Here is a 27,430-nt window from a genome sequence, read left to right as displayed (position 1 = left end):
CGTTCGCATTTCGCGGGGCGGAGCGCGCGCGCACAAATACCAGCCGCCTGGCCTGTTCCCGGAGGGGTGTCAAAGTGGGCGGAGTTGCTAGAGACGCACGCACGCACGCGGCCCCGCCCCCTCACCATTTATTTGCGTGAGCCGGCGGCTGCGGCGAAAGAGAAGAATTTGGCGGCAGGCCCCGCCCACTTCCTCCGTCCAACCAACCAGCGCCCGCCCCTGTTGCTGAGGCGGGAAGGAAAAGGAGGAGGAGGAGGAGATGGTGGCGGACGGCGCCCGTGCTCTGGCTGTTCCCCTCTCAGGAGGGATCCAGCGGCCAGAGGTGAGGCCCTGCGGGAGGCGCGGCGGGGAAGGGGAAGAGCGGCGACCCTATTTGCGCCCGTGACAGGGTCTAGGGGGGGACGAGGGGCGGGGAAGTCAGGGCCGGCCCACCCGTGAGGCGAGCGCCTCAGGCGGCATAATCCACAGGGGCAGCGGGTCCTAGGGTCGCTCTTCACTCCCTCCGCCTTCCCTGGCGGGTGGATGGGGGTGTCGTTTTGGTGCAGGCATAGGAAACCTTCAGCCCTGCAGGCAGTGATTCTCAGCCTGTGGGTCCCCAGATGTTGTTGGACTACAACTCCCATCATCCCTAGCCAGCATGACCAGTGGTCAGGGATGATGGGAGTTGTAGTCCAACAACATCTGGGGACCCGCAGGTTGAGAACTGCAGTCTCCAGATGTTTTGGCCTTCAGCTCACATGATCCCTAGCTAACAGGACCAACGGTCAGGGATGATGGGAATTGTAGTCTAAAACATCTGGAGGGCCGAAGGTTGCCTATGCCTGTTTTGGTGGTTCGACTCAGGGGCCAGCCCTGTTAATCACATATCCTTTTCTACTCCCCTCATCTATCTATCTATCTATTTGCTTGCTTCTATTTTTATACCACCTCTCCAAGGAGCTCCAGGGTGGTGTATGTGGCCCGCTCCCAATCTCATTTAACTCTGTCTACTAGCGATGCATGGGACGCGGGTGGCGCTGTGGGTTAAACCACAGAGCCTAGGGCTTGCCGATCGGAAGGTTGGCGGTTCAAATCCCCGCGACGACGTGAGCTCCCATTACTCGGTCCCTGCTGCTGCCAACCTAGCAGTTCGAAAGCACGTCAAAGTGCAAGTAGGTACCGCTCCGGCAGGAAGGTAAACAGCATTTCCATGAGCTGCTCTGGTTCGCCAGAAGCGGCTTAGTCATGCTGGCCACATGACCCAGAAGCTGTCTGCGGACAAACGCCGGCTCCCTCGGCCAGTAAAGCGAGATGAGCGCCTCAACCCCAGAGTCGGCCACTACTGGACCTAATGGTCAGGGGTCCCTTTACCTTTACCTCTACCTTACTAGCGATGCACAGCAAAGCATCTGGCCGCCAGCCTGATAAAAATATAAATCTGGCACAGTGAATAAATTGGCCTGTGTTTCAAACTACAGTCTTTGAGCAGGTGGTTTTGCGTTTAAATGAGCCATGGCCTTCCAATGACTTGTGGATTGCTAATCTCTCACACGGCGTACCTGTCATTCCAAAGGGTGGCTTTGTATTACTGCCTTCTCTCCTCCGAGAAAAGAAAGGAAAAGTAGGGGAGTGTCTTCATTGGGGCTGTATGAAGAAAGCAAAAGCAAGCGAGCTTTGTGTTCGTTAAAACTCTTTGTTTGAGTTATGAATGAGACGTTAAAAAGGAATAAAAGCTGTTGTTTGCCAGATGGGGAAAAAAATCCCAGAATGTAGTTTAGTAATAAGATGGAATGAGGGAACTGCTAATGCAGATTTAGCTGGGCTGGAGAACGCTTGGTGTATAAGATTATAGGACAGAAGCATAGCTGCTCTCCCTTTGAAAATGTGACAGTCAACAGTTAACTGGATTGTGTCTCTAGTTCTAGCTGGGCCACTCAGGTAACCCATGAGGCAGAAAACACAAAGTGAAATAAAGAACTGGTTTAGTACCCTCTAGCCACTAGATGACACTACCCAAATTCAGCTTCTGTTGATTTTTTATCTAATTCTACCACCTAAAATTAATCTCCTTCGGTAATACAGTGCATCAGCAACCACATTTGTTGTTCATTTTAACCTCTGCATTACATGGGACCTGTGGGCTAGAGAGAAATTTAAAAACCTACTTGTTTTATTATCTCAATAAAGGTATTATACAACTGTTACTTTTGATTTTGTTTTTTTATGGGACTAGCATGGGTGCAGCAATTTGAGTCTACTTCTAATAGGACAGACATGGTACTTCAGTTCCAAAGTAATTTTGACTTTTGGGCCAGCTGCCACAAGTCACTTTCAAGTCTTTCAGATTCCTAAGAATGTAGGAAACTGCCTTACACCATCATACCACTGGTTCCTCTAGGTACTAGCTCAGTATTGTACTGTACTGTATTGTTTCTTATGAATGTTAAAAGGATAGAAAACAGAAAAGAGCTCTTTTCACATAGAAACTACATTCTAGCCAGACATAGAGAACAGAATAGTTAATTTATGTCCCTTCCAAGTTCATTCTGTATGTACAATAGCTCGTGCAGGTTTCTAGGGAGTTACTGCAGTAATAGAGCCTTGTACTTTATAGCTATTTCACAATAGTCTGAAAACTACAATTCCCATAATACTTTCACATACTGGTATTCCAGTGACATCAGTCACAGCTGAGGCTGGCTGTAAAGGAAGAAGGCCAAAAACGTAAGCTCGGAGTTTCTCTTGTTTTTGCAAAGGCAGACAGAGCCTTTGGTATTTTGAAATCTTTGTGGGGAGGCATATCACTTCAGATCTGTCCAAATAGGAATTTATGTTTGGAAAATGCATTGTGGCTTTTTAGTGCCATCAGGCTTCCTGTGGGTTGGTTGTGTGCAGATTAAATGTGGTTCTTAGAGCATATGAGTACAGTACTTGACAATGCTGTTAGTTTTTCTTCTGAATCTGTGTCAGTGTTTAGACCCAGCCCTGCATTCTCCTTGCTTTGTTTATCCTGCTTCTCCAGTGGGTGGAGAAGAAACACAATAGCCTGGCAACAGTTTCTGTATCTGAGTAGTAACGGAGTTGTCATGTCTAAGCGTCACATAGCAGCACTAAGGGCAGTTGGACAAGGTGCGATGTAACACAGTATAGCTGTTAGATTGTATATTGCACCAGAGCTGAATGTATGTAAAGCCTGTGCCTGACTTTCTCTCTTGGGTTTGTGTTCATGAAAAGGGGTATATGCAAGAAGCAACTACTGTAATATAAACCCTGTGCAGGTTTGTTTGGACATTTAAGTGGGGTGGGGAATTTAATTTCTATCCCTTCCTACACTTTGAATTTGGGGAGGGAAGGTGTAAAATGTAAAAAGTAACTTCTGCAAAGTTGCATTTAAATAAGCTGAATTTGCTGTATGGTTAGAAAGATGGTGGTGTTGTCTCTAAACAGGGAGTTTTTGAGTTTCTTTACTCAAAATGCTGAAGAGATGAGAGATTAAATGTCAAGGGGTATGTTAACCAGATACTTGAAACCACTTTTGAGTGGGGAAGTGATGTGGATTTTCTGGAAAACTTTTAATGTGAAAAGTTTGCAATGCCCTAAATAGATTCGACTCTAAATTAGCATGTTTGACTATTTTTTATAAAATTAAAAATATACACTATGTCAGTTTTATATGTCTTATAATTTCTATTTTTTTCCCAAGTAGCTGCAAGTATTTGAACTGAAATTTTGATTTTGCTCCCTGCTCAAATAAACTGCACTTATGGCACAATCCTAGACATGTCTACTCAGAAGTAAGAACTGTTGAGTTCAATGGACCTTATTCTCAGGTATGTGTGTATAGGATTGCACCGTGAATGTTGCTTCATCTTCCCAAAATACTCAAATGAATTCAAAGCTTTTTTTGAAATTATTTTTAAAGGAATGCTTGTAGATATTTTAAGGCCATGATAACAACATATGTTCTAAGAAATTCCAAGAGAGAGAATTAAAACTGAAAACTGTTAACATACTAATTTTAACATGCCCAAATAATTTTGCATTTATATTTATTATATAGGCACCCATGGTTCCTGCATAATTTCAAAAGTGCCCAATTTGACTACCATTATATCCATCCATAAATCTTGTATTTGGAATCAGAAATTTTTCTGTCTGCCTCAGTGGAGTCTGAAGAGAAAGGTTGCAGTTTGCTAATACAGGAAAGTAATATAAGTTTTAAAACCTGGCCTGTGCATCCCCAATCTGTCTCTCTTACTCAGCAGCAGATACAGGCCCTTTTAGGCCATGTCAAGAGGCTTCCTGGTCAAAGAGATGGTGCTCCTATATAGATAATAGCAATATCTAGTTACCACCTAAGTATGGCCCTTAGAATAACAAAGTAATAATAATAATAATTTATCATTTCTACCCCGCCCATCTGGCTGGGTTTCCCCAGCCACTCTGGGCGGCTTCTAACAAAAGATTAAAAATACATTAACAAAGTTTTGTGTCAGAGGGTCCCCTTTTTTCACCTGGAGGGTAGAAGGACAAGAGCCAGAGTTGAGTGTGTGAGAACTGGGCTAGAAGCAGGCTACTGGCAGAAGCCAGAAAATGAGAGTCGTGTTTGATGTCTGCTTGATTCCAAGACTGTGACTATGGGAGAAGCAAGGTCTCCTGGGATGTTAATGCTGTGAGCCCCTGCATCGTAGACTCAGGTTGCAAGCCATACAGCCTAAAGACACCACAGTCTGCTGTTCCTCATTCCAGGTAAACCAAACCTTGGGTAGAAGCCTGGAAGCCCTGGAATCGCTTGGAGATTGGGGTGGTGCGGAACAATATATTCCGAGATTTGCATAAGGATGTTGTCACACTGCAGTTCGCTTAGCCATAGACAGCTGACATTGGGAACTGCAGCTCAATGATAGCTCACTCCCTCAAAAAAAAGAAAGAATAAAAGAAACCTTCAGCAGCAGAGGGTGAAGAGGAAAGAAGTGGCAAGTCAGGCAAGCTACTTCAGTGTAAATAGAGGGAATGGTGGTTTGGTGAGCTGTGATAGGAGGGGGCAGGGGGTGAGATGTAAGGGGAACAGGACTTGGTGAAGTTTAAGAGGTCGGTGGGTGGGTAGGTAGGTGTCAGTGAACAATGCAAGTAGAGGCATTGCCACTAGGAAAATATATAAATATGAAGCTAACAATATAATAAAAGAAGAGAGTTTAATTGAAGTAGATAAGTGATATAAATTTGAAGAAAGGAAGAAATTTGAAGAATTTCAAATTTGAAGAAAGGAGGGTAACCAAAATGGTCAAAGGCCTGGAAACGATGCCTTATGAGGAACGGCTAAGGGAGCTGGGCATGTTTAACCTGGAGAAGAGGAGGTTAAGGGGTGATAGGATAGCCATGCTCAAATATATAAAAGGATGTCACATAGAGGAGGGGAAAAGGTTGTTTTCTGCTGCTCCAGAGAAGCGGACACGGAGCAATGGATCCAAACTACAAGAAAGAAGATTCCACCTCAACATTAGGAAGAACTTCCTGACAGTATGAGCTGTTCGACAGTGGAATTTGCTGCCAAGGAGTGTGGTGGAGTCTCCTTCTTTGGAGGTCTTTAAGCAGAGGCTTGACAACCATATGTCAGGAGTGCTCTGATGGTGTTTCCTGCTTGGCAGGGGGTTGGACTCGATGACCCTTGTGGTCTCTTCCAACTCTATGATTCTGTGACTCTATTCTAAGAAGAAATAGATGGCTTACCATTGGCAAGGTACAAAGTTATGATGCAGAACTTTTCAGCACCACTTCAGCTGCATTGTGCTGCTGTACTGTATTGGGAAAATGAAGGTAGCCATATTGATTCTCTTGTGGGGCAAAAGGGAAATGGAGGGATTCGGTTTTAGTCCCCAAAAGACCACAAAGGGAAAGGGGTATAAGACATGTTGGCTCTGCACTTTGATTTGTAGCCTATGGAACTGCATTGTGTGTGTGTAAAAAGTACAAAGCCTGGGACAAGCTCCACACAGCCACGCATCGCTCATAATTTAGTTTTTAATCTGCTAGTCTGCAGACTTTAGTACAGCATTTCACAGATTGTTTTGGAATTCAAGGTGCACATTTAGCAGCAAGTATTTGTACCTGTCAAGGAATGTTTCTTACTGGGTTGGAAAGCAACTGAGCCTTAGAAAGGAGGACAATAGTATATTGAATGTTTTCTCATTTTTTTTTTGTTCAACTTTTGCAGATTTTTTCATCAAAATATTGGGGAGAATGCCACTTCACTTTTAATAATGTTTAGCTTTATTAAATGTTTTGCAAGCTACTATCAACTGTAATGCTGGATTATTTTTGAACAGGTGAGACCTGTGGTTAAGACTTCAAACCTCTGTCTGTTTGGAAATGCTACTCATTTTAGAAACAAGAATCTGCACACTGAAAATGAGGATATGGTTAAGCAAAGCACCACATTCAGTCATTATGAGCCACAGGTGAGTCCACAGCAAATAGAATTTTATTAGGAATCATTCGCCCTCCTGACAAATGCAGGGTGTGTTGTGTGTATGTGTGTAGCAGTTTGGAAATGAAGCAGGACTATCCCGGAAGAGTGTGGTAGTATAGACATGCTCAGATGACTTGCTAGGTATAAACGTATATAGGCTTGCAAATCAGCCTTGTGCTTATTTAGTTGCCTGGTCATTGTCGGCCACCAGGAATTCATGCAGGCAAGTAAACAGGTTGGTGGAAGAGGCACAGGCCATTATGTCCCTCTTCCTCCACCAGTCTGCTTTGTTTCCATGTCAGATCCCGAAGGAGCCAGCAGTGAAATGCAGTAGGCTGACTAAAGAGGAAATGATCATTCCCTCTGTCCTATGCCACTCACTGGGTGTGTTGGCCACTGAGGAAGTCAAATCATTCATGCCTAACATGGAAGCCAAGCAAGGAAACTCCTCAAGTATAGTGCTGGCAGCTAAACCTGAGCCCCCTAAAATTACTTAGTGTAGCAGAGGAAATGCCTTGCCCCTCCAGCACCCTCAGACCTAACTACAAGGCTACTGTTCTTGAACATCTGGAATTCTGAAGAGGAACATACTTCTTTAGGAGAATGAGGTAGGCTGCAACCTTTAGTTGCAGGCCCTATTTGTTAATTCTTAGGGTATATTTTTATTTTCACTCTAACTCAGGGGTGTGGGGTTGGATCCAGCTGGGGGGCCAGGTCTGGAACTGGCTCACTCTGCATTCCAGCTTGACAAGTGAGCAGGACCACTCACCTGTTATTCACTTGGTGTCATAGGATGGGTGTCTTATGACTTGGTTTCACTCACAGCAACTGAAAATGATGAATCAGGAATGCACCAAGTGCTTTCCTATTTATTTCCTTCAGCTTGAATCCATTGGTTTTTTGAGTTTGCCACCTTTTTCTGTCTTGGAGGCGGGGGCAGCAGAAAAAGGAAGACTTGGGAGTGAACTTAAAGTGTGCTCCTAATTCTATTGCAGTTTAGTGCCACAGGTTCACCAGTCTAGTGCCTGATGTCAGGTAATCAACAGGTGAGAGTGGGTTTTTTAAAAACCACGTTGGGGAAGCCTAATTAGGCCTGCAGCCTGGAGGTTCCCTTCTCGTGCCCAAATGCATTTTGAAGGCTCTCCCTGAACAGTAAGAAGTCATTCTTGGCAAAAATCAAGTAAATTTTACTTTGCTTCATTTTATGCAATTCAACATCTTGACTCTCCTGGATATTTTACATGAAGCATAAATGCAGTCCTGTTTACCAACTGGTTATTTATTGTAGTTTGCACAGAGTACTCTGTATTCTCTGACAATAGGGTAAGACAGGGTGGGGACAGCATTACATGTTCCCCCTTTTTAAGCATTTAAGTCACACTCTCTTGAACAATGGTAGCTTTGTAGAGAATGCAGTACTAATCTTAAATTTTGTCTTGGGAGGGAGGGCTGTGTTGACCTGACACCCTCCCTGTGCCCACTGGTGAATATAGTCTTCCTCTGGGTCTCATTTGTGCTCTATTACTTTCTTTCTGCTGTTGCTCAGAAGACTCCCATACGTGCAGTTAATAGCTCTGTAGGAACATACATGCTTTACCAAAATGTGGTGTGAGTGTTGATCAGTGAGTACACTTCTAAAGCAAGGCATTGCATGTCATAACTGCTAGTACTTGTACCTTTTCACTATGCTTCATTATTGTAAAACAGTAATGTGGAGGAGCCAGTGTGGTGTAGTGGTTAAGAGCAGTAGTTTCGTGATCTGGTGAACCGGGTTCGCGTCTCCACTCCTCCACATGCGGCTGCTGGGTGACCTTGGACTAGTCGCACTTCTTTGATGTATCTCAGCCCCACTCACCTCACAGAGTGTTTATTGTGGGGGAGGAAGGGAAAGGAGAATGTTAGCCGCTTTGAGACTCCTTCGGGTAGTGATAAAGCGGGATATCAAATCCAAACTCTTCTAATGACAAGAATAACTTTCTTTTGTTTCATTTTCTAATATCAAAAGGGAAGGCAAGAAAGCGAGCTTGTCTGGTTATTTGGCCTGTAAAAAGCTATTTCCCCTTAAAATGTCTCCCTCTCGAATCTCAACTCAGGTAAACCGCACTAAGCAAGAAATGGACACACAGCTCTTCTCTCCTTTGTTTGGAGGAATAACTAACACACCGTCCACTGTGGAGTCTCCCCAGTTTTACAGTAGCTGGTCAACATGTGCGGATGATGCCAATGCTATTGCCCCATTACATGGCTGCACCAAAAAAAGGTAGGAAGTGATTGCCACCTTGTGGTTCTTTCTAGAAATCTACAAATGGATTGATAGAGGCCTGATAGAGGCACTTGTCCTGTGCTTGTCCTGTGCCTAGAAAGCATTGATCTGAGCAGTTTCCCCTTGCCCTGCTCCTTTCCCAGGAAAATCTCAAATTGCTGTTTGCTCCAACTGAGCTTCTAAAAGTGGTTTTCCCCGAGGGAAAGGAGTGGGACAAGAAGTATGGATGAGCCCCGGGTACACCTTTACACTTCCCCTGCCTTCCTACGCTACTGGGTACACCTTTCAGCAAAGTTTTATATAGTACTCTTCCTTAACATTGCTTAATTGTTAGCGGTGAAGATATTGTTACAGAATAAAACATCTTTCTCCTGTAATGTATGGCCAACTTTGTTGCAGTTGTAATTCGGACAGTGCATGACAATACAGCTTAATGCAGTAAACAGAGTGACTTAGGAAACATCCTCTCCATTTTCAGAACTAATCCCTTATATTCAGACTTCTCCCCTTTTTGCAGTAGTTGCATGTCTCACAAGTTTGCTGTGAGCAATATTTTGATATAAGTGATACAGTGAAGTTACCTATTTCCATGTGCTGTTCTGATGAATCAAGGCTCCTTGCTTGATGTTTGTATCCCAGTTTTAATATTGCTTGGTGACATTGTTAAGATGTCATATTAAAGCAATTAGCAGGAGCTATATTGGCTTTTTGCCTAATGAAGTAATAAATTGGAGAGAAGCCAGGTTAAGAAGAGAGTTCATTTTAATTTTACTAGGTTGTGAGACTTCATAGTACACTGTGCACAATGCTCACTGTTGCTTCCTTTTCTGTCTTTTTTACTTACTGATCTGCTATCAAACTGGTGCTGAATTTACTTCACAATGTCTGACTTCGGCTTGTTTGCTTATGAAATGATTGCAAGCTCTCATTTGTTGATTTTGGTCTGGCTTTCTTTCGCTTCTTTCCATTTCTATGCATTTTCTAAAATCAAGATTACTCTATGGCTTGTTTGGCTTAAAATTTCTGCACATACCCTTTCTTCGTTCATGTCATTTGGGAGTGTGATTATGCTGGGATTAATATGTATAAGATTAAAAACAGAACAAGATTCTTTATTTGGTCATGTTGTTCTTTCCTGCTTTAAAAGTGGTGGGAAGATACAATGGAAGACAGTTAACTTGTCCTGTTTTAGTTGTCCTATTACCTCACTGCTACGCACAGTGTTTCTTATTTCCCATGCATTAGTGGCTCTCTAATCTTCCTGATAAGGCCAAGCGGGGTAATACTTGAGCTTTTTCATATTTGAGGTGCTTATTAATTTCAGTAAATATTGCTTCGCAGTTTCCCAAATGCTTTTATTAATTATTTATTCTGCTTACCTTATTTATTTTATGTTGCCTCCACCAAGGTTGAGGTGGCTTACGTAACTGTTCAGTAACATGAAAATATTGCTCTGAAAAAACCTCTAAAGGTACTTCATTTAGAAGGCTCATTCTTCTTAGATTCTTGGTACAGATGATACTCAAATATCTCTCTTTTCAGAACACAGGTAAATTTATCCTATTCTGGCAATGGCCCTGATATGTTTGGCTTAGTGACAAGCATCCTAGAGGAGCCAAACAAGCAAGAACCTGTTACAGGCTGGTAAGCTGATGACTATTTATTTTAAGGTCGCCTATAAGCTTCACAAAAACTGTTCTCTCCTTACCTTTGTTAACTCTTGATCCTAAGCACATTTAAGTCTTTAGCAGAAGGAATCCAAGGGCATATCAAAACTTTAGAGGCTTGTCCACACTTCTCCTTGTTCCGTGGATCCAAGAGGTTTTCCATTTGCCCTGTGCTTTCAGAGCATTTTTTCATTTGCCCTGACACTTCCCCTGGGAAAACCTGCAGTTTACCAATGAATCAGAACAAACACCAAGCTAAAGGAAAAACGATGGAAGTACATTTTGTTTCAACGATCAGCAACGGGTTTTCCTAGGGGAAAGTGGCTGGACAAGCAGAAGTGTGAACAAGCCCTAAGTTTGCACAATCAAAATGAATTTAAGGCTCTGTTGACGTAGCACAACCAATCCACTTTAAAAAGGCCAGACTTTTGCTGTTTATAAGGTGATGGGAAACTGGTTTGAAAAGTAGATTAATAGATGGTTAATGGGAAGACATGTAAACACCTTGCAAGCAAATCAGGATGAATACTCTTTGTCACATAGCCTCACAGACAAATCAGAACAAATGCTCAATGAAGCCCAGATGTAGTCTAAATTCTCTGTAAGTTGGGTGCGAGCAGATCAGGAGGCTGGCATCCATCTGTCTGAAGAGACCTCCCCTGGGCACAAGTCTGGGCACTGTGTATGGAGGTCCTGGGCTGCCCATATGATAAGACCCGTCCCCCTCTTGGCCTTGCTAAACAGGTTGTCTAGAGGAGTCCTTCAGAATATCAGATTGAATTCAGTAGCACTCAAGGATGCAAGTCAGAGCCTTATTCAGTCTAGACAATTGTAGGAAAAGAAGCAGGTTGGACTTGTTTAAATGGTTCTTTCTTTTGCTGTAGCAGTCTAAACTGGTAAATAAATACCTATCTCCACCAGCAGATGGCACTTAAAATGCCAACCACTTCAGAACTAGGAGTGAGATTCCTTCAGAGCTGAAAAAAAGAAAAAAAAGAATAATTTCACTGATCACATAGGGCAGCACTCTATGGCCTGCAATTAATACCCTGTAGAATAACTAATAACATTCCTCTAAAATCAGCCTATTTGGTCTGCTTCTAAGGGTCAGAGTTAGTTGTTAGCAACTACACACAACAGGGTTTAAAAAATGTAATATAAGGCACAGAGGGTAATTTTAATCAAACTAGCTTGTTGGGAGCGGAGATTTAACCCTTCCCTGTCCAGCCATGATTACAAAAATAATAATAATCTCCCCCTGGTTCTGCAGTTGGCCTTAGCTGGCAGGAAAGGTCTCCTAGGTAATCTAAGCATATATGCTCTGGAGGGTGGGACTCAAACCAAAGGCTTCAAGTTACAAGAAAGCAGATTCCGACTAAACATCAGCAAGAACTTTCTGACAGTAAGAGCTGTTTGACAGTGGAATGGTCTCCCTATGGAGGTTGTGGACACTCCTTCCTTGGAGGTTTTAAGCAGAGGTTGGGTGGCTATCTGTCATGGATGCTTTAGTTGGGATTCCTGCATTGCAGGGGGTTGGACTAGATGACCCTTTGGGTCTCTTCCAACTCTACAATTCTATATCAGGCTAAGATTGCTTCACCTCATCCTCCAGATCTTCTATATAGGTCAAGCTGTTCTGCTCTTTCACCATAATAAAACTCATAAGATGACATTCAGCTCAGCAAAAGAGTATATTAATCCTCACATTTTAAGGTTTTCAGCATAAATGGCATATTTTTCTGACTTTATGAAAACAAAGATTGTTAGAGGAGGCAAATGGGGTTCAGTCTCTGACACAGTGGCGTAGCGTGGGTTGTCAGCACCCGGGGCAAGGCAGGTAATTTGCGCCCCCTAACCCGTGGATTTGCGCCCCCTAACCTGTGGATTTGCGCCCCCTAACCCTAACCCCCAGATGTTGCGCCCGGTGCAGCCGGCCCCCCCTGCACCCCCCACGCTACGCCACTGCTCTGACATTTCCAGTTGAAAAGGGATCTCAACCAGTGGGCTGGAAAATACCTCTTGCCAGTTAAATGTAGATAATACAGTGGCAGGGTGGTTCATTGATTTGAATGTATAAAGCAGCTTCATCTGTTATGTTGTAGAAACAAAATGTCTTTAGCACTAAATTGTTGGTTTGTTACAGGAATTCTCTATCAAGATTATTTCCACCCGTGTGGTCATCAGACTTTGAAAAAACTGAAAACTTCTCAGGGCTTTTTCCTACAAAATGCTTGGAAAATGAAGATCCTACAAACTTTGTTGGTACTCAAAATATTTATGAAGAAAACTTGCAAAAGACATCATCTGTAGAATTACTAAAGAAAGAACTTGAAGATCTCCATGTTATAGGATCCTGGCTTGTGACTTCTGATCCTTGTAGTTGGTCACCTGATGAGATTTTGAAGAATGCAGATTCAGAAAACAAGGCTTTTAAGAGTAATGGAATCAATCACCAAGGTGGACTTGCCTATCAGAATGTACCCAATTATAACAAAAATCAGTTAAACAGTGGCAATGGGAAGAGCCATTCTGATTTTAGCACTTTCTCATCTCATACTAGAATAAAAGATAATACGAATACTCCTAAAGAACTCCAGAAAGCTGACCATGCAAGAGGCATGCTTGGGAAAAATGACACAGAAGGATCAAGCAAATATTTCACTCAATTGTCTAATTCTCCCGCTGATGGAATATGGGATCCAGTGATCCAGCAGAATATAAGATATACAGGTTTCCCAGCTGCTTATGACTCTCAACAGTTTAGTTGCTCATCTCCATACCTTCTCAGTCCACTTAATAAAGAGAATAGCTTTCCAGAAGGAAGGAATGCAAAATTGCAGGAAAACCACCCACAAAATAATCACAGTTGCATCACTACAGAGGGGAACTTTGGCAATACTGAATGTAAGATGTCCTTACATCATCAGAAAGCATCCTGTAATCACTTGCCTCCTAAGCCAGCACTACAGAATATGAATTCATCTTACAATGGATATACATGGCTGGATAGTAAGATACTAAATCCGGTGGCTACATCGTTTGCAACTTATGGGAAGCAAAAGCAAATGAGTTCTCAGTTGTCTTCAAGATGTTTAACTCAGTCTGGTGGATCTTCCACCAGTCAATCTATAGCCCAGCCTTCTTATTCACAGGTGGCCCCAATGTTGAACTCAAGAAAAGATGGGAAACATATATCTGCTAACATTCCTAACAGCTCAGGGTTTTCAAACTGCAATGAAAATAGGAAGCAACCGAACCCTATTGGACACACCCAGAAGGATTCCTTAGCTACTAGAGAGGGATACTGTGGTGAAATACCCACGAATGCTTCCTCCAGGTGGCTGTCACAAAAGCATTCTGTAAATGAGTCTGCGAAACACTATAGTTTTCATAAAAAGCAAAGCCAGTTCAGTACTGATGAGAGAACTAGGCAGAATGAGAGAAGACATAAAAATAATTGGATTCCACACCCAGGCTATGCAAGCCCAAATCAAACGCAGCCTGATATATTGAGAAGAGCAGAAGAACAGAACGGCAGCAATTTGTCTGATTTCATCAATCCTTCTTTCCTTCCTCTCTTCCCATTAATACCTGGTTATAAACATATGCCTAATTTTCCTCCATTTAATCCTCCCACATTTTCATCACCAGCTAATGTTTCGTTTTCCCCATTGCCATTTCCGTTGTCTGAACTTGCTGAGCTCCTTCACTATGAGGACCTACCCTATTTGAGTCCTTTCTTTAACGAACTCTTCTGTGGAGATTTGCCTGCACAATACTTTGCCTTTCCACCACCTCTTAACCACTATAGACCTCCAAAGCATCGCAGTGGAGCTGCAAATGAGCTTCATAGTCATCTAGAAGATTGTTATGAACAGTGGAGAGCACTAGAGAGGGAACGGAAAAAGGTAATGTAATCTCTAGCAAGGTGAAACCTAGGGGAAGTTAATAGTGACATTAGCTTTTATCTTAATAGCATTACTGGTAACATTGTGGAGAGGTAGGAAAACTTAAGACTGGGGACTATATCTAGCCTGACAAATCTTTCTCCAAGTTTGGATAACATAATCTGCATGGCTTCTTCGTTATCCTCAGTTTCCAGGAGGACTGGGCAAGACTGAAATTGCCAAGAATGATTCAGTTGCATAGTGCCTGTTGTTCGCTGCCTGAGTGTTTTTTGTCTGTAGGCTTTTGTGGGTTGACGGCAGGAAACTGGGGAGCATTTTTACTTTTTCTCTTGCCAGCTACAAACGGGTGGAGAGGATGGGAAAGACCAATAGAGAGGAACATATTCCATTAATTCTATTGCTTTCTCTTCAGGCAGAGGCAGATCTGGCCAGAAACTTCCCAGGGAAGCAGGTATCCAGCTCAAATAACGCTCCCTTCTCCCGGCTTCCTGACAAGCCTTCCCGAGTGGATCGTCTGATTGTGGACCAATTCCGAGAGCAGGCGAGAGTAAGCACATTCACCCAAGATCTGGTTGATGCTTTGCTTTGTCACGTTTTTGAGAAATTATGTTAGCCCAGTCTGAGGTGGGCAGCAGCCTTCCAGAGGAAGAAAAACTGTGATGGCCTTTAGAAGGGGTTGGAAAGACTCATCTTAAAAAGGAGTTTGGGGACTGTTGGGGTTCTGGTTAAAAGTGGCTGTTTTGTGTCTTGTGTCTTCCTTCAAGCTTAGGCAAGGTAGGATAGAAATATAAATGAATGTACAATACAAATGAGGATGGCTGGATGCTTGAACCCTGACGGGCCACTTCACTGTTTTCCTTGCTTCCTCTGCTTCCCCTGCCTGCCTTTCAGTAAATTCATAACATAGTTTTATGTTTCTCATGCTGCAATGAGGAGTGCCGCTTCTATTCATGGCTGAATTTCTTTTAACTGCTTCTCCTCCAAAATATTTTCAACTAAATTTAGATTAGCTGTGTTCTCACATTCAGCGTGAAGTGCCTAGCCGTTGTCACGTGATTTTGGCTATCTGATTGTTTTTAAGTATTAAAAACCCTAATGAAGTCTTTTTCTTTTTTAGGTACACACTTTAGTTGGGAAAATGGAACGGCTTTGTGGGAATCCTGTCCATGGTAACATATCTGCCACTTTGAGATGTCATTTGGAAGCCATCTGTGCTACCCGAGCAAAACGCAAGGATGAGATGGTTAACGCTGCTAATCATCAGAGGCAAGGAGTATCTCGTTACAACAATGAAAAAGGCAAGTAATTGCTTTGTGGCACCTGCAGAACGGACTTTTGTATTAATGTTACCATTCGGAGAGCAAAATCTTAATGCAGGTTTAGGTTAAATCTGCATTCTGAAGTGAAAAGCCTACTCTGTTTTATGTAATGATCACATTGTTACAGCAGGCATTAGGGGGCAGAGTCATAGTTCACTGGTGGAGCAGCTGTTTTGCATGCGGAAGATCCCAAGAGCAGTCCTCAGCATCTCCAGGTATGACTGGAAATGTCATCTGTCTGAAACCCTTGAGAGCTGCTGCCTGTCAGAGTAGACAGTACTAAGCTGCAACAGTGGCCTGGCTCTGTATAAGACTTTCTATGTACCTGTTATGTTAGGGTGGACATTTCCCCACCCATTCCACTGCCTCCTACAAGAGGCCTCAAAGCCCTGTGCCAGGTGGTTAGATCTAGGACAGGGGCCAGCAAACTTTTCCAGCAGGGGGCTGGTCCACTGTCCCTCAGACCTTGTGGTGGGGCCAGGCTATATTTTGGAAAAAACACACAAACGAATTCCTTTGCCCCACAAATAACCCAGAGATGCATTTTAAATAAAAGGACACATTCTACTCATGTAAAAACACGCTGATTCCCGGACCGTCCGCGGGCCAGATTTAGAAGGCAATTGGGCCAGATCCGGCCCCCGGGCCTTAGGTTGCCTACCCATGATCTAGGACAATTCCTTTTTAGGGTTAGTGGTAGGATCATAGAATTGTAGAGTTGGAAGGGACCCCAAGGGTCATCTAAGTCCAACTCGCTGCAAGCAGGAATACATTTTGTTGCAGTTCCTTCTTTTCTAATATAATTTGTTTCGTCTGATAATGTTGCAACTTCTTGCTTGTGGTGGTTGGCCAAAGAGAAAACATGTAACATCATGATAGAGTACAAGGAAAGTTGCTGAAGTGGCAACATTCCGCTTTGAGAGGCTGCTGCATGTTTACTGTTTAGTTGGTTGGGTGCAAAGTGTCTGGATTTATATTTTGTATTTGTAATGTATTTTAGTACAGCACTCATATCTGGACTTTCATCAGAGTCAACAAAAATCCTGAAGAAGGTCCTTCTAGAACTGAGACACAGATTACCACATAGCTCTTTGCTTTATGACATGTAAATGCCAATATTGTGATTAGACATGCCATATTTATTATCCCATAGTTCTTTGCTCTTCTTAAAATTATCAGGATGCATGAGAAAAGTAGGTTGCTCCAGAGAGGCATTTTGTTTTTGTTTACAAGAGATCCTGAGTAAAAACTTTTGACAGGTGTGTTCAAATAGCAAGTAGAAAACGGGTGGTTCATTCTGTTATAGAATTGTAAAACTTCAGTGTTATTTTATGTCCAAGCATTAAATATTCAAGGAAGACTCAGTAACTGAGGTCTCAATCCTGCTGATGTAAGTGTTGATGCTGGATGCAAAAGTAAAGCAGAGGGGAACTTCCGGCCCAAAGGCCTAATTAAACCTAAAAGGGGGTCTAATCCGGCCTGCAACTGTTTTTCCCAAAGCCCCGCTCAGGTATGAGGCAGCTAAAGGCAAGGCTGCAACCCCTGATTATTCATTGGCAAGTGGGGCTTGTAATTCACTGCTTTTTAAATTTGATGCCAAATTCAAACCTCACTGAGGTTGTTTCCATGCAGGAGCTTCCAATTGAAGCCAATCCCTGCTTGGATTGGCCAGGATTATTTTTTTGCAGCATAGTTTAGATTCAGCTGCCAGGATGAAAGGTTTCCTCAGCCCTGCAGCAGAATCTTGAAATGTTCATTTGTAGTGTTGCTTACAACACAGTCTCCTGCAGAAACCTGCGCCTTAAGTCCTATGCCCTAAATGCATGAAAATATCACTAACTGACTGTTTGTGCATCTATTTAATGATGTGATATGGATTTGGAAAGTCCTTAATGCATACTTTTGGCAGTGAAATACTTCACCGCACTCTTGTCGGCTAAATACATTCTTATTTAGACAAGCCTACCCGGGTGCTTAGGAAATTGAAGTAATTTTAATCTGTTTTAGCAGTACTGTTGCAATTCTTTCTTGATTTTCTTGTTTTATCTTTTTGTAAACCACTTTGAGGTTTGTTTGTTTGTTTTTTTACCATCAAGCAATATAAATTTTATGAAATCAAAATAAATTAAATATTCACATCCGAAGGCTGGTTCTTTGAAAACGTTAGCAAACTCTATATTACAGTATTGGGGAGAAAAATCCCTCTTGAAATTGTAAATGATGCTATGCTGGTTTTGTTACAGATGTCCTTGCTCTGGCGGTTGCCATTAAAGATTTGGCTTTCTTCACACGGAAAACACGTACAGCTTTATGGTGTGCTCTTCAGATGACCCTGTCGAAAACTTCAATGAACACACCAGCAAAAAAAGAAGAAGTGGAAAGGGCCTTGGAAGAGCTTTGTCCTGTCATTGGCAGCTTGCAAGTGAAGGACATCGTGGAGCATGAAGACAAAGAAAACAAGAGAAAACCACAAACTGCCTCCACAGGTCATACAGTGAATGCATCCAAGTGATTGCAGCAGTGTAGAAAATACGCCTGGCTGCCAGCAATTCTAGTGGATCTGCGCTGCGTTTCCACTGCTGAGATTCAAGCCTAGACAACATGCATTTCTGTAGTAGTGTTGCAGCAGTCTTAATATTGGTGGTATATGTCTAGGGCGTAAAATAGAAAGGGTCACCTTAAGTGGAGACAAGCAATAGTAGTTCATATTCTTGGCCACCAATCCAAAGCTGTAACTCAAGCCATTGGCTAGGAAACTAGCAAGTGGCAAAGCTAATTGTGATACCAATCAAACACACAGTGCCACTTCATTCCTCGGTTTTGTAATGCTAATATTTTAAGTGCCAAAGTCATCACTGAATACTGTTTGTTTCACACTGATAATTAATAATGCACATTTATTGTGGTATTGTCAGGAGCTGAGGAAGAAATTGCCAATGGTCTGGCTCACAGTAGTTACATTAAATCAGCAGCTCATGTTAGTTGCGTTAAATCTGGAAGGAGTGTTGGAAGGTGTATTAGCAACAAAGGTGTCAAGTTGCTCTAATCGAAACTTCAGCTTCTATAAGTGTGGTAGAACAACAGAATCTGTTGATTCTGAAAGAAAATCAAAAGGAGTTATAAATGTGTAGCATTAAGTATTGCATTATAGTGAGCATTAGCCAGTGAGATTAAATTGTTTAGATTTAGAAATGGAATATATCGATGCCTTAGTGGCTTAAAACTACTATTTAACTTGTTATGCACTTAATGAACATATGGCTATTAATGATTTGAGTATTTATTTTAATGGTTAATATATTATTTTTATTTTATTTTAATATATGTTTTGATCTATTGCAAGACCTAATAATCAGGCTTATGTTTGCTCAGGGTCTGTATGTGTGTGTGTATATATATAACCTATAAATATACACATTATATAATGTTTGTAGAGATGGGATGTTTGTAGGAATAGCTATATAAAACTAATCTGTACTAGGTTACCAAAGCTGGCTGGTTTATTTTTAGCATGAGGAAATTTTGTATGTTTAATCACCATCATTATTAGGCTTCATACTGTGTCTTGGACAATCAAATATATTATATGGCCATTGTGAATGTATAAGGCAAGAACTGGAACAGATGAGGCACCAGTCCAAAGGTTTCACTGTAATGTTGGGGACAGCTTCATACAAATAATGGGTTAAATTGGTCCCTGACAAATTGGGCGAGAGGAGACCCTAGTCCATATAGGAAGTGGTGTGTATGTTCCTGAGCTTCAGTGTGTGACAGGAATCTCTGGATTGGGCCGTTAATGTTTGGGTTCTTATCACTTAGGAGTATTAATGTTTTAACAATCTTGTAAAACGTGAGAATACCTCTTGTGTACTGATAAACAAGTAATGTGTGTGTGTGTTTTATACGTCCGTGGCAAATTCTGGAGAACAGTTGTCTCAGTTCAAAGAACCATTTTGGAAATGTGAGGGATGCTGGTAGAAGAAACCAAGTTTGAATGCTTGGAACGGATTTTACTTGCTTACTAAGTTGTTAAATTGGATACTGCTCCCGGAAGCATGACTAATGGATTTGTCATAAATGTACTTAATCTCTCTCCCCATAACCCAGGCCCAGCTTTGAGGCCTATTGTGTACAGGTAATGAAGAAGTTCTACCTCTGGCCTGTCTAGGTCAAACTCTGCCCCCTCCCAGCCATTTCCTGATTAGCTGAGAAGGGAGCAGAGACAGGCAGCACTAGGCAGCCACCTATAGCTGTGGTGACAATGTGTAGCACGACCTTCACCCAGTCTCCCTCCCACCAAATGCTGGCACAAAAGGAGCAGTAAAGTAGATAGGAATGTTTAGAGTAAATGTAATAATGAGTAAAAGGACTGTAAGGTGTGTGCAGCAGGAACTTGCAGATACCTCATTCTCTCCCTCTTCATTTTAAAAAAACAAAGGAATCATTGAAAGGCATAATAACCAGAGTGCCATTTTCTTCATTTGGTATTTTCAGCCTTTGTATTGGTTAATGCTGAGAAATTATGCTTTGTGCATTTTGCACTAAATGTCATGAGGTCATATATGCTTTGTGGATTAGAATTAGTCTACAGTGTGAGGAGTTGATCATATTTAACTCTTACCAATCGTACTGTGTTTAGAAACAGTGGTTTGGCAGTCTTTCCTTTTTTTCTGTTGACCAACTCATGGTACTTCTCCAGGACTGCTTTGTAGTAATGGGTGTATTAGGCACTCCGAGTTATTAATTTGTGAAAACTGTTTAAAACTGTGGTTATAATTGGTGGTTATAAGTAATGTGCCTTTCAAAGTCTTAAAAGATAAAATATAACTGTGTGCTCACTTTTTGTTGCAACCAAGCAATATATTTAAAGGGATTATAATAAGCTGCATTTGATAGCTGTAGTTTACAGTATGAATGTTTCATAATCAGTTCCCAGCATTGGTTTCCCTAGCTTTAGAATATATAAAACCTGCCTGTTTTAGTTATATTGCCTATGAAGGCATCCATTCTCATTTAATTTTCTTTTGTGCTGGCTTTTTTTTTTTAGTAGAAAACGGCTAAACATATGCCCACCAAAAGATAAAATTAAATGTAATGCATGTGAAGTGAATTTCAGTTTTCTGCTTTGGAACTGGGGGGGGGGGGGGAGTTCTATTGCACTTGCGTTGATTTGTGCAGGATGTTTTTCTAGCAGTATTAAGTTCAGCTGGCTGACGGTCACATGGTACTAATGCCACATAGGGCATGCACTTACATGAGTTGTAGAATCAAGACATGGGCTCTTCACATGGAGATACAGAACAGTTGCATTGCTTTTAATCCTGAACTTCGCCTATATACGTTAAGCTGGAAGATAAGGCATGCTCAGAACCAATGCAGTTCTTTCCCCCTCTGACTCACGTCAGTATGTGCCAATGCTCCAAACAAAGCACACTGTGGTGTCCCAGCTAACAGCTCCTGCTGAACTTGCCCTGTGAGCACTCTGATATCAGGTGTGTTAAATTATTATGCAGCTTAGATATGCAAAATTTAGAGGTTCCTAATCTAAAATGCGTCTAAGAGATTTGTCTGAAAGTGTGTGCATGTGTGTGTGTGTTGCAAACTTTTTGTGAAGATGAGTTCTATTGTTTTCGTATGCTGGGGTGTTGGAAACTGAGAAGAGTAGCAAAGACTGGAGGAACCTTATAGTAACCAGATGGCCATAAATCTAAATCTGAATCTAGTTTGCTTTATTATTTGGCATTTTGTTTATGTAGGGCTTGTTTATTTGTAGACAAAATGCTACTAGAATGTTGCAACATTTAGCCTTAGGATGAGATACAAAGTGAGTAGTGCATTAATGGCTTGGCTCCAGAGGAGCCCTTCTGCAAATTGAAGTTCGAGAGCAGGAAGGTGATTTCCTTCCATCCCCTCTGCTCCCACCCTAGCTGCTCCAAAGGATCGCCCAACTCTGCAGATCCTTTATAGCAGGAAAGTGTTTAATTCTGTAAACAGAAGACCACCAACCAATATCTAGATCCATTTCCCCCTTTTTTAAAAAAGCACCCTGATCTTCTGTTACCTAAAGCTACAGAATTCACCAGGCAAAGGTTGCTTTGCATGTACCCAGAAGCACTTGTGCTTTTCGTTCCTCCTTTTTGGAGCAACACTCTCAACGCCTTGTTGTGAACTAGTTTAAAAATTCACAGTCTCCCACGGGGCTGTCACGTGGCTGCTGCTTTGAACAAAGCTCTACCGAACATACTACTTTGCATTTTTCTCTGAACTTTGGCTATAATAATATCTACAGTGGACAAAACTTGCGGCCTATTAGACAACATTATTTTGGTTTTAATGGTTCTTATTGACCATTGTTTTAGTTACCTATTTTTATGTTTGATGGTGTTTGGTTTTCCTTTAATGTTTTGCACCAATAAATGCTAGAAACAGGATTATCTATAAAAAACAACAACAATGCACCTTTAGAATGAGGAAAACAGACTGCTTTCATTTAAGCCTAAATATTCTACTGTAGACACCTAGTCAGCCTGCAAATTTACAAGTTTTTGAGAATTGTGTGTGTGTGTGTGTGTGTGTGTGTGTGTTTTTACTCGCCTGTCTGGAAACCCAGCTTGAAATTGTACCCTGCATGGTTTTATGGGTCTTAATCACCAGCACATTTAAACTTTTGGTAAACATTTATATAAAATTACGAAAATGAATAGTTGTACTTGTAAGTGCTTTTACAACAGAATTTCGTAGCATCTTGTAAGTAATTTTAAAAGTCAATTTTTTTGTTCTAGGTTTCATTTTTTTAAAGAAAAATGTGGGTGTTTTTTTTTGTTTTGTTAAACTTAATAGCAATACTACAGTTTTGAGTGGAAAAAAGGTGTTAAGTTACTTATTCAGCTTATGGGTAGGTTTAGCTGGTTGGTGAGAAACGTTTAACAAAACTGCAACAATTAGTAATATATCTTGCCTGCTTTGCCAAATAAACTATAAATTATTGTACTTGTTGGCAAAATTGATAAGAAAAAGAGATGACTGTATACTGGGCAGGAGGTCATCTCAAAACAAGTGAGTACAGAATGTCTGTGGTTTGCAGAAACATGAGCCTTTTCTTTCAGATGAGACCATTTCCAGTGCATTTTGGAAGAGAAGCTTAAATTTGTTTTTATTATAATGTGAAGGCATACTATTTTACTATGCTGTTTAATACCTTGTGCATCTTCAGCCGATCTTGTTGAATGGTAAAAATGTGTACACATTGCTTACATAATTGAAAAAAAACTATTGTGATTTGATCGATTGGCTAGTTTGAACTGAAACATGTTGACAGAGAGGTCAGTTGCTGTAAGATATTTTACCGCTGGTCAGTTCAGGTGCTGATTCGTTGTATCTGGAAACAATTGTGGGTCTGAAACCTGCAAAAATCTCACTTCTACCTCTCTTGTAACTTTCTGGATGATGGTGACGATGGTGATGATGATGATTGTTCTACACTGACCTGTGGTATTACTTTAAGTGAAATGGGATGCCATGTAGCTATGGCTAAATCATCACTTGTGTGAAGTCACTTAACATGTGTTCACTTGTCCATTATATTAAGAAAATGGTATGCTTGTAGAAAGGCACAAAAAGTTGTGATGTCTTGAAAAAGGTTTGTTAAGAGTTTTGGTGAATCCTATCAAAATCATGGTGAGTGACCTGTTCTAGCATTGTTTTTATATATAATGTTAACTTGGTATGAGCTTGATTGCTACAAGTATTCAGTTCTATCTATGTTTCATTTTCTGCTGCTGGTTCCCATATAAGATATACTATTTTCTTTTTTTGTAATTTTCACTCAGTGCTTATTATGTGTGCTGGCTAACACTTAAACAATTAAAGTATTTAATATTTAAATGACTCTGGTTGTGTGATTTCAAGAAATCAGTGAAGAGAAATGACCCATGAGGAAGAAATAAGGGAAATCAAAGTGGGAAGAAGCCCTTAATATCCTACGTATGTGTGCTTAGAAGCAAGCCCTACTCTTCAGCGAGATAGGTTTAATGTTAAGTGTCTTTTGGACTGCAGCTGTATAGTTGCATCTAACTTCTTTGCTGATGGTAAGCCTTTTGCCGGCAGAAGAGGGAGGGAAGAGATTTTTGAGCATTCCCACTCTTCCATGTATCACCTCTAAATCTGCCACAGTCTTCTGGAAAAGATTTAGGGGGCTTTGAGGATTGCAAAGAAGAGAAATTACCAAAAGTTGCTTCCTTCTCCATTTGGCCAATTGAAGCCGAGTAACAGCGTTGGAGAGAACAGAGCCTGCATAGTAATTCTAATCATACCCTTGATTTTTGCCATAGAAGTAGCTGTTCAGTTTGTTAGGTAATGTTCCTTCTGAAGAAGCAGTGTGAAACCATCTACTGGAAAGTGGGAGACCTAGTCACAAACCCTAGACAACTATCTAAGGAGTCCCCTCCAGTTGTGATGGGAGAACAAGGGCTTCCTACCTTAATTCTCAATAGAGGTTTACCCAGATTAAGAGAATCTACAACCTGTTCTATTTCCCACTACTTGTAATATTCAACTGGTGCCTTATGCAAACACATGGACTTTTGATCCAGTAGGAGGCATCCAATCTTCAATAAGGAGACAATATTTTGCTTATCCCTCCCCATCTCACAGTGTCCCCTAAAAATCTCTTTGAGGGATTCTTGACCCCCCCATCTCTATTTGAGGGAGGAAATCAGTGGATATGTGGGTGTGATGGCCTGGGACTCGAGCTCGGACTCAGAGCCAGAGGAGTCTCAGTCTGCACCGGATCCTCTGCCTCAGGCGGCATCTGAACCATGTCTGGGGCCTGACTCTGAAGAGCCCCAGTCTGCACAGGTTCCCCTGCAACAAACCCCAGCTGGGCTGAGTCAGGGGCCTGAGCCTGCCCTGGCTCCAGATGCGGGGATGACCTGGTTGTCTTCAGCTGGGCCATGACTTACAGCTGCTCCACTACCGGTTGGGTCAAGGGAGGCTGAGGCGGCCCCTGGGTCTAGTAACCCACCGACATCTCCCGAGCTGCAGAGACAAAGGTCTGAGAGAAGGAGAGACCTGAGTACTCGCAGGAGGAGTGCTCACCGGGCGAGACAGGGAGGTGAGTCACCGGGGGAACAGGACCGGCCGCTACCCCGACAAAGATAAAAGGCTGTCAGACCCCGCCCAGGTGCAGGAGCAACATTGCTGTTTGCTGGAACCTGCCTGAGACCCTGTGCCTGACCTAGCCTGGTTTCCTGCCTTGGCCCTGTCGGACAGACTCTTTACGGAATCCTTGGATTTGGGACCGGACCTGGACAGTGTGGCTCGGGTTAACCCCCGGGCCCAGCACAGTGGGGTTCATCTGACCCCCACCTTCACAGCCTGAAAATTGTTTAATATTTCCCAATCTGGTTTTGTGAATGGTTTTAACTGCTGCTCTATCATAACGTTTACAAGAGAATTTTACCCCACAGGGTGCAATGATGGCCACCAACTTGGGTGGGCATTAGAAGAGGATTGGACAAATTCATAGAATCATAGAGTTGGAAGAGACCACAAGGGCCATTGAGTCCAACCCCCTGCCAAGCAGGAAACACCATCAGAGCACTCCTGACATATGGTTGTCAAGCCTCTGCTTAAAGACCTCCAAAGAAGGAGACTCCACCACACTCCTTGGCAGCAAATTCCATTGTCGAACAGCTCTTACTGTCAGGAAGTTCTTCCTAATGTTTAGGTGGAATCTTCTTTCTTGTAGTTTGGATCCATTGCTCCGTGTCCGCGTCTCTGGAGCAGCAGAAAACAACCTTTCTCCCTCCTCTATGTGACATCCTTTGATATATTTGATCATGGCTATCATATCACCCCTTCACCTCCTCTTCTCCAGGCTAAACATGCCCAGCTCCCTTAGCCGTTCCTCATAAGGCATCGTTTCCAGGCCTTTGACCATTTTGGTTGCCCTCCTCTGGACACGTTCCAGTTTGTCAGTGTCCTTCTTGAACTGTGGTGCCCAGAACTGGACATAGTACTCCAGGTGAGGTCTGACCAGAGCAGAATACAGTGGCACTATTACTTCCCTTGATGTAATAGAAGGGAAGTAATAGTGCCACTGTATTCACCTTCATGGAAGGTGAGGCTACCAATGGCTGCTAGTCATTGATACTTTTGCGGAAATTCCTGCCTTGCAGGGGGTTGGACTAGAGGACTCTATGAATCTATAATGGCTATGTTCTAGCTACTTGTGTCAGAGACAATATTCCTGGGATTCATAAGTGCATCCCAGCAGGGCTTTGCTTACGTTCTTAAGTGAGACCTGCAAAAGTACTCTTGCATTAGAGTTTGGGAGAGTGTCCACAATGCTTCATGTGGGGTTTTATGGAGCTCAGGCTGAGACCCTACCTGCCCATGGACTGTCTCGCCAGAGTGGTGAATGCTCTGGTTATCTCTCGCTTGGACTACTGCAACACACTCTACGTGGGGCTACCTTTGAAGGTGACCTGGAAACTACAACTAATCCAGAATGTGGCAGCTAGACTGGGGACTGGGAGCGGCTGCCAATACCATATAACACCAGTCCTAAAAGATAGTCACTGGCTCCCAGGACATGTCCGAGCACAATTCAAAGTGTTGGTGCTGACCTTTAGAGCCCTAAATGGCCTTGGCCCAGTGTACCTGAAGGAGTGTCTCCACCCTCATCCTTCAGCCCGGACCCTGAGGTCCAGCGCCAAGGGCCTTCTGGCGGTTCTCTCATTGTGAGAAGCCAAGTTACAGGGAACCAGGCAGAGGGCCTTCTTGGTAATGGCGCCCACCCTGTGGAATGCCTTCCCATCAGATGTCAAAGAAATAAACAACTATCTGACTTTTTAGAAGGCAGCCCTGTTTAGGGATGTTTTAATATTGGATGAATTATTGTATTTTAATCTTTTGTTGGAAGACGTCCAGAGTGGCTGGGAAAACCCAGCCAGCTGGGTGGGGTATAAATTTATTATTATTATTATTATTATTATTATTATTATTATTATTATTATTATTTATTATCATCATCTCTGTGGCTTCCAATATGACTTGCTTACCTGCCTTTAGAGGCAGCACAAGTTCCCATGCCCACTCAGTGGAATAAAGCAGAACTTTGTGTTGCCAGCTTTTGGAAACATGACCTCTGTGTTCTATACCGCTGGAGGCAGCAAGTCTGGAAGGCAGCAGCGTTTAAATGTTTGGCTTCCAGCTATGCATTCATCCTGGGCTAAGCAGCAGAAACCTGGCATATTGCCTTGGCCTTTATGAAGTCATTGCAGGTGTTTGACAAGGCTAGTCCTTTATAGCAGGAACATTTGCGTACCGGACCCATAATTATCAATCAATCAATCAATCAATCAATCAATCAATCAATCAATCGATTTTGCATACTGCCCTTCATCCCAGTTCGGTTCACAACAGAAACATAAAAAAATGAGAATATAGTATACAGCAAAAACAACCCTCTTCCCACAAACACATTTTTAAATCCGTAGAATGTTCATCAGCCAAATGCCTGGTCGAAGAGAACTCTTTGCTCCTTGTGCCTAAAGATATGTAATGAAGGCGCCAGGCGAGCCTCCACAGAGAGAACGTTCCACAAATGGGGAGCCACTGCAAAAAAGGCCTGTCATCATGTTTCTTGCAGAAGGGCACACAAGGAAGGGCCTCAGTTTATGACTGCAGGGTCCAGGTTTGTTCATATGGGGGGAAGTGTCCCTTGAAGTATTGTGGTCCTGAGCCATTTAGGGCTTTATAGGTCAAAACTAGCGTTTTGTATTGGTCCCAGAAACTAATTGACAGTGCAGTTGGACTAGGAT

General features: G+C 42.4%; 1 protein-coding gene across 5 annotated transcripts; it reads left to right on the top strand.

The window, feature by feature from the left end:
• Window positions 1–143: 143 nt before the first annotated feature.
• On the top strand, window positions 144–23,489 carry LOC310660842 (meiosis-specific coiled-coil domain-containing protein MEIOC-like). 5 transcript variants are annotated; one of them, XM_083406190.1, is made up of 10 exons: window positions 1,370–1,642; window positions 2,655–2,703; window positions 3,686–3,809; window positions 6,306–6,437; window positions 8,542–8,708; window positions 10,254–10,355; window positions 12,522–14,286; window positions 14,699–14,833; window positions 15,404–15,584; window positions 17,849–23,489. In XM_083406190.1, exons 4-10 carry the CDS (start codon window positions 6,396–6,398, stop codon window positions 18,115–18,117), a joined length of 2,661 nt encoding a protein of 886 aa, XP_083262316.1. In that variant the 5' UTR covers window positions 1,370–1,642; window positions 2,655–2,703; window positions 3,686–3,809; window positions 6,306–6,395; the 3' UTR covers window positions 18,118–23,489. The 5 variants fall into 5 exon arrangements, with proteins under 5 accessions (XP_083262314.1, XP_083262315.1, XP_083262316.1 ...); XM_083406188.1 differs by lacking the exons at window positions 1,370–1,642; window positions 2,655–2,703; window positions 3,686–3,809 and adding an exon at window positions 144–322; XM_083406189.1 differs by having other exon boundaries at window positions 225–3,809.
• The last annotated feature ends 3,941 nt before the right edge of the window (window positions 23,490–27,430 follow it).

This window comes from Podarcis tiliguerta, assembly GCF_965153285.1.
Source record: "Podarcis tiliguerta genome assembly, chromosome: 12".
NCBI classification, from domain to species: Eukaryota; Metazoa; Chordata; class Lepidosauria; order Squamata; family Lacertidae; genus Podarcis; species Podarcis tiliguerta.
Note: the sequence above shows the minus strand (reverse complement) of the source record. Positions and strands in the feature narration are given on the sequence as shown.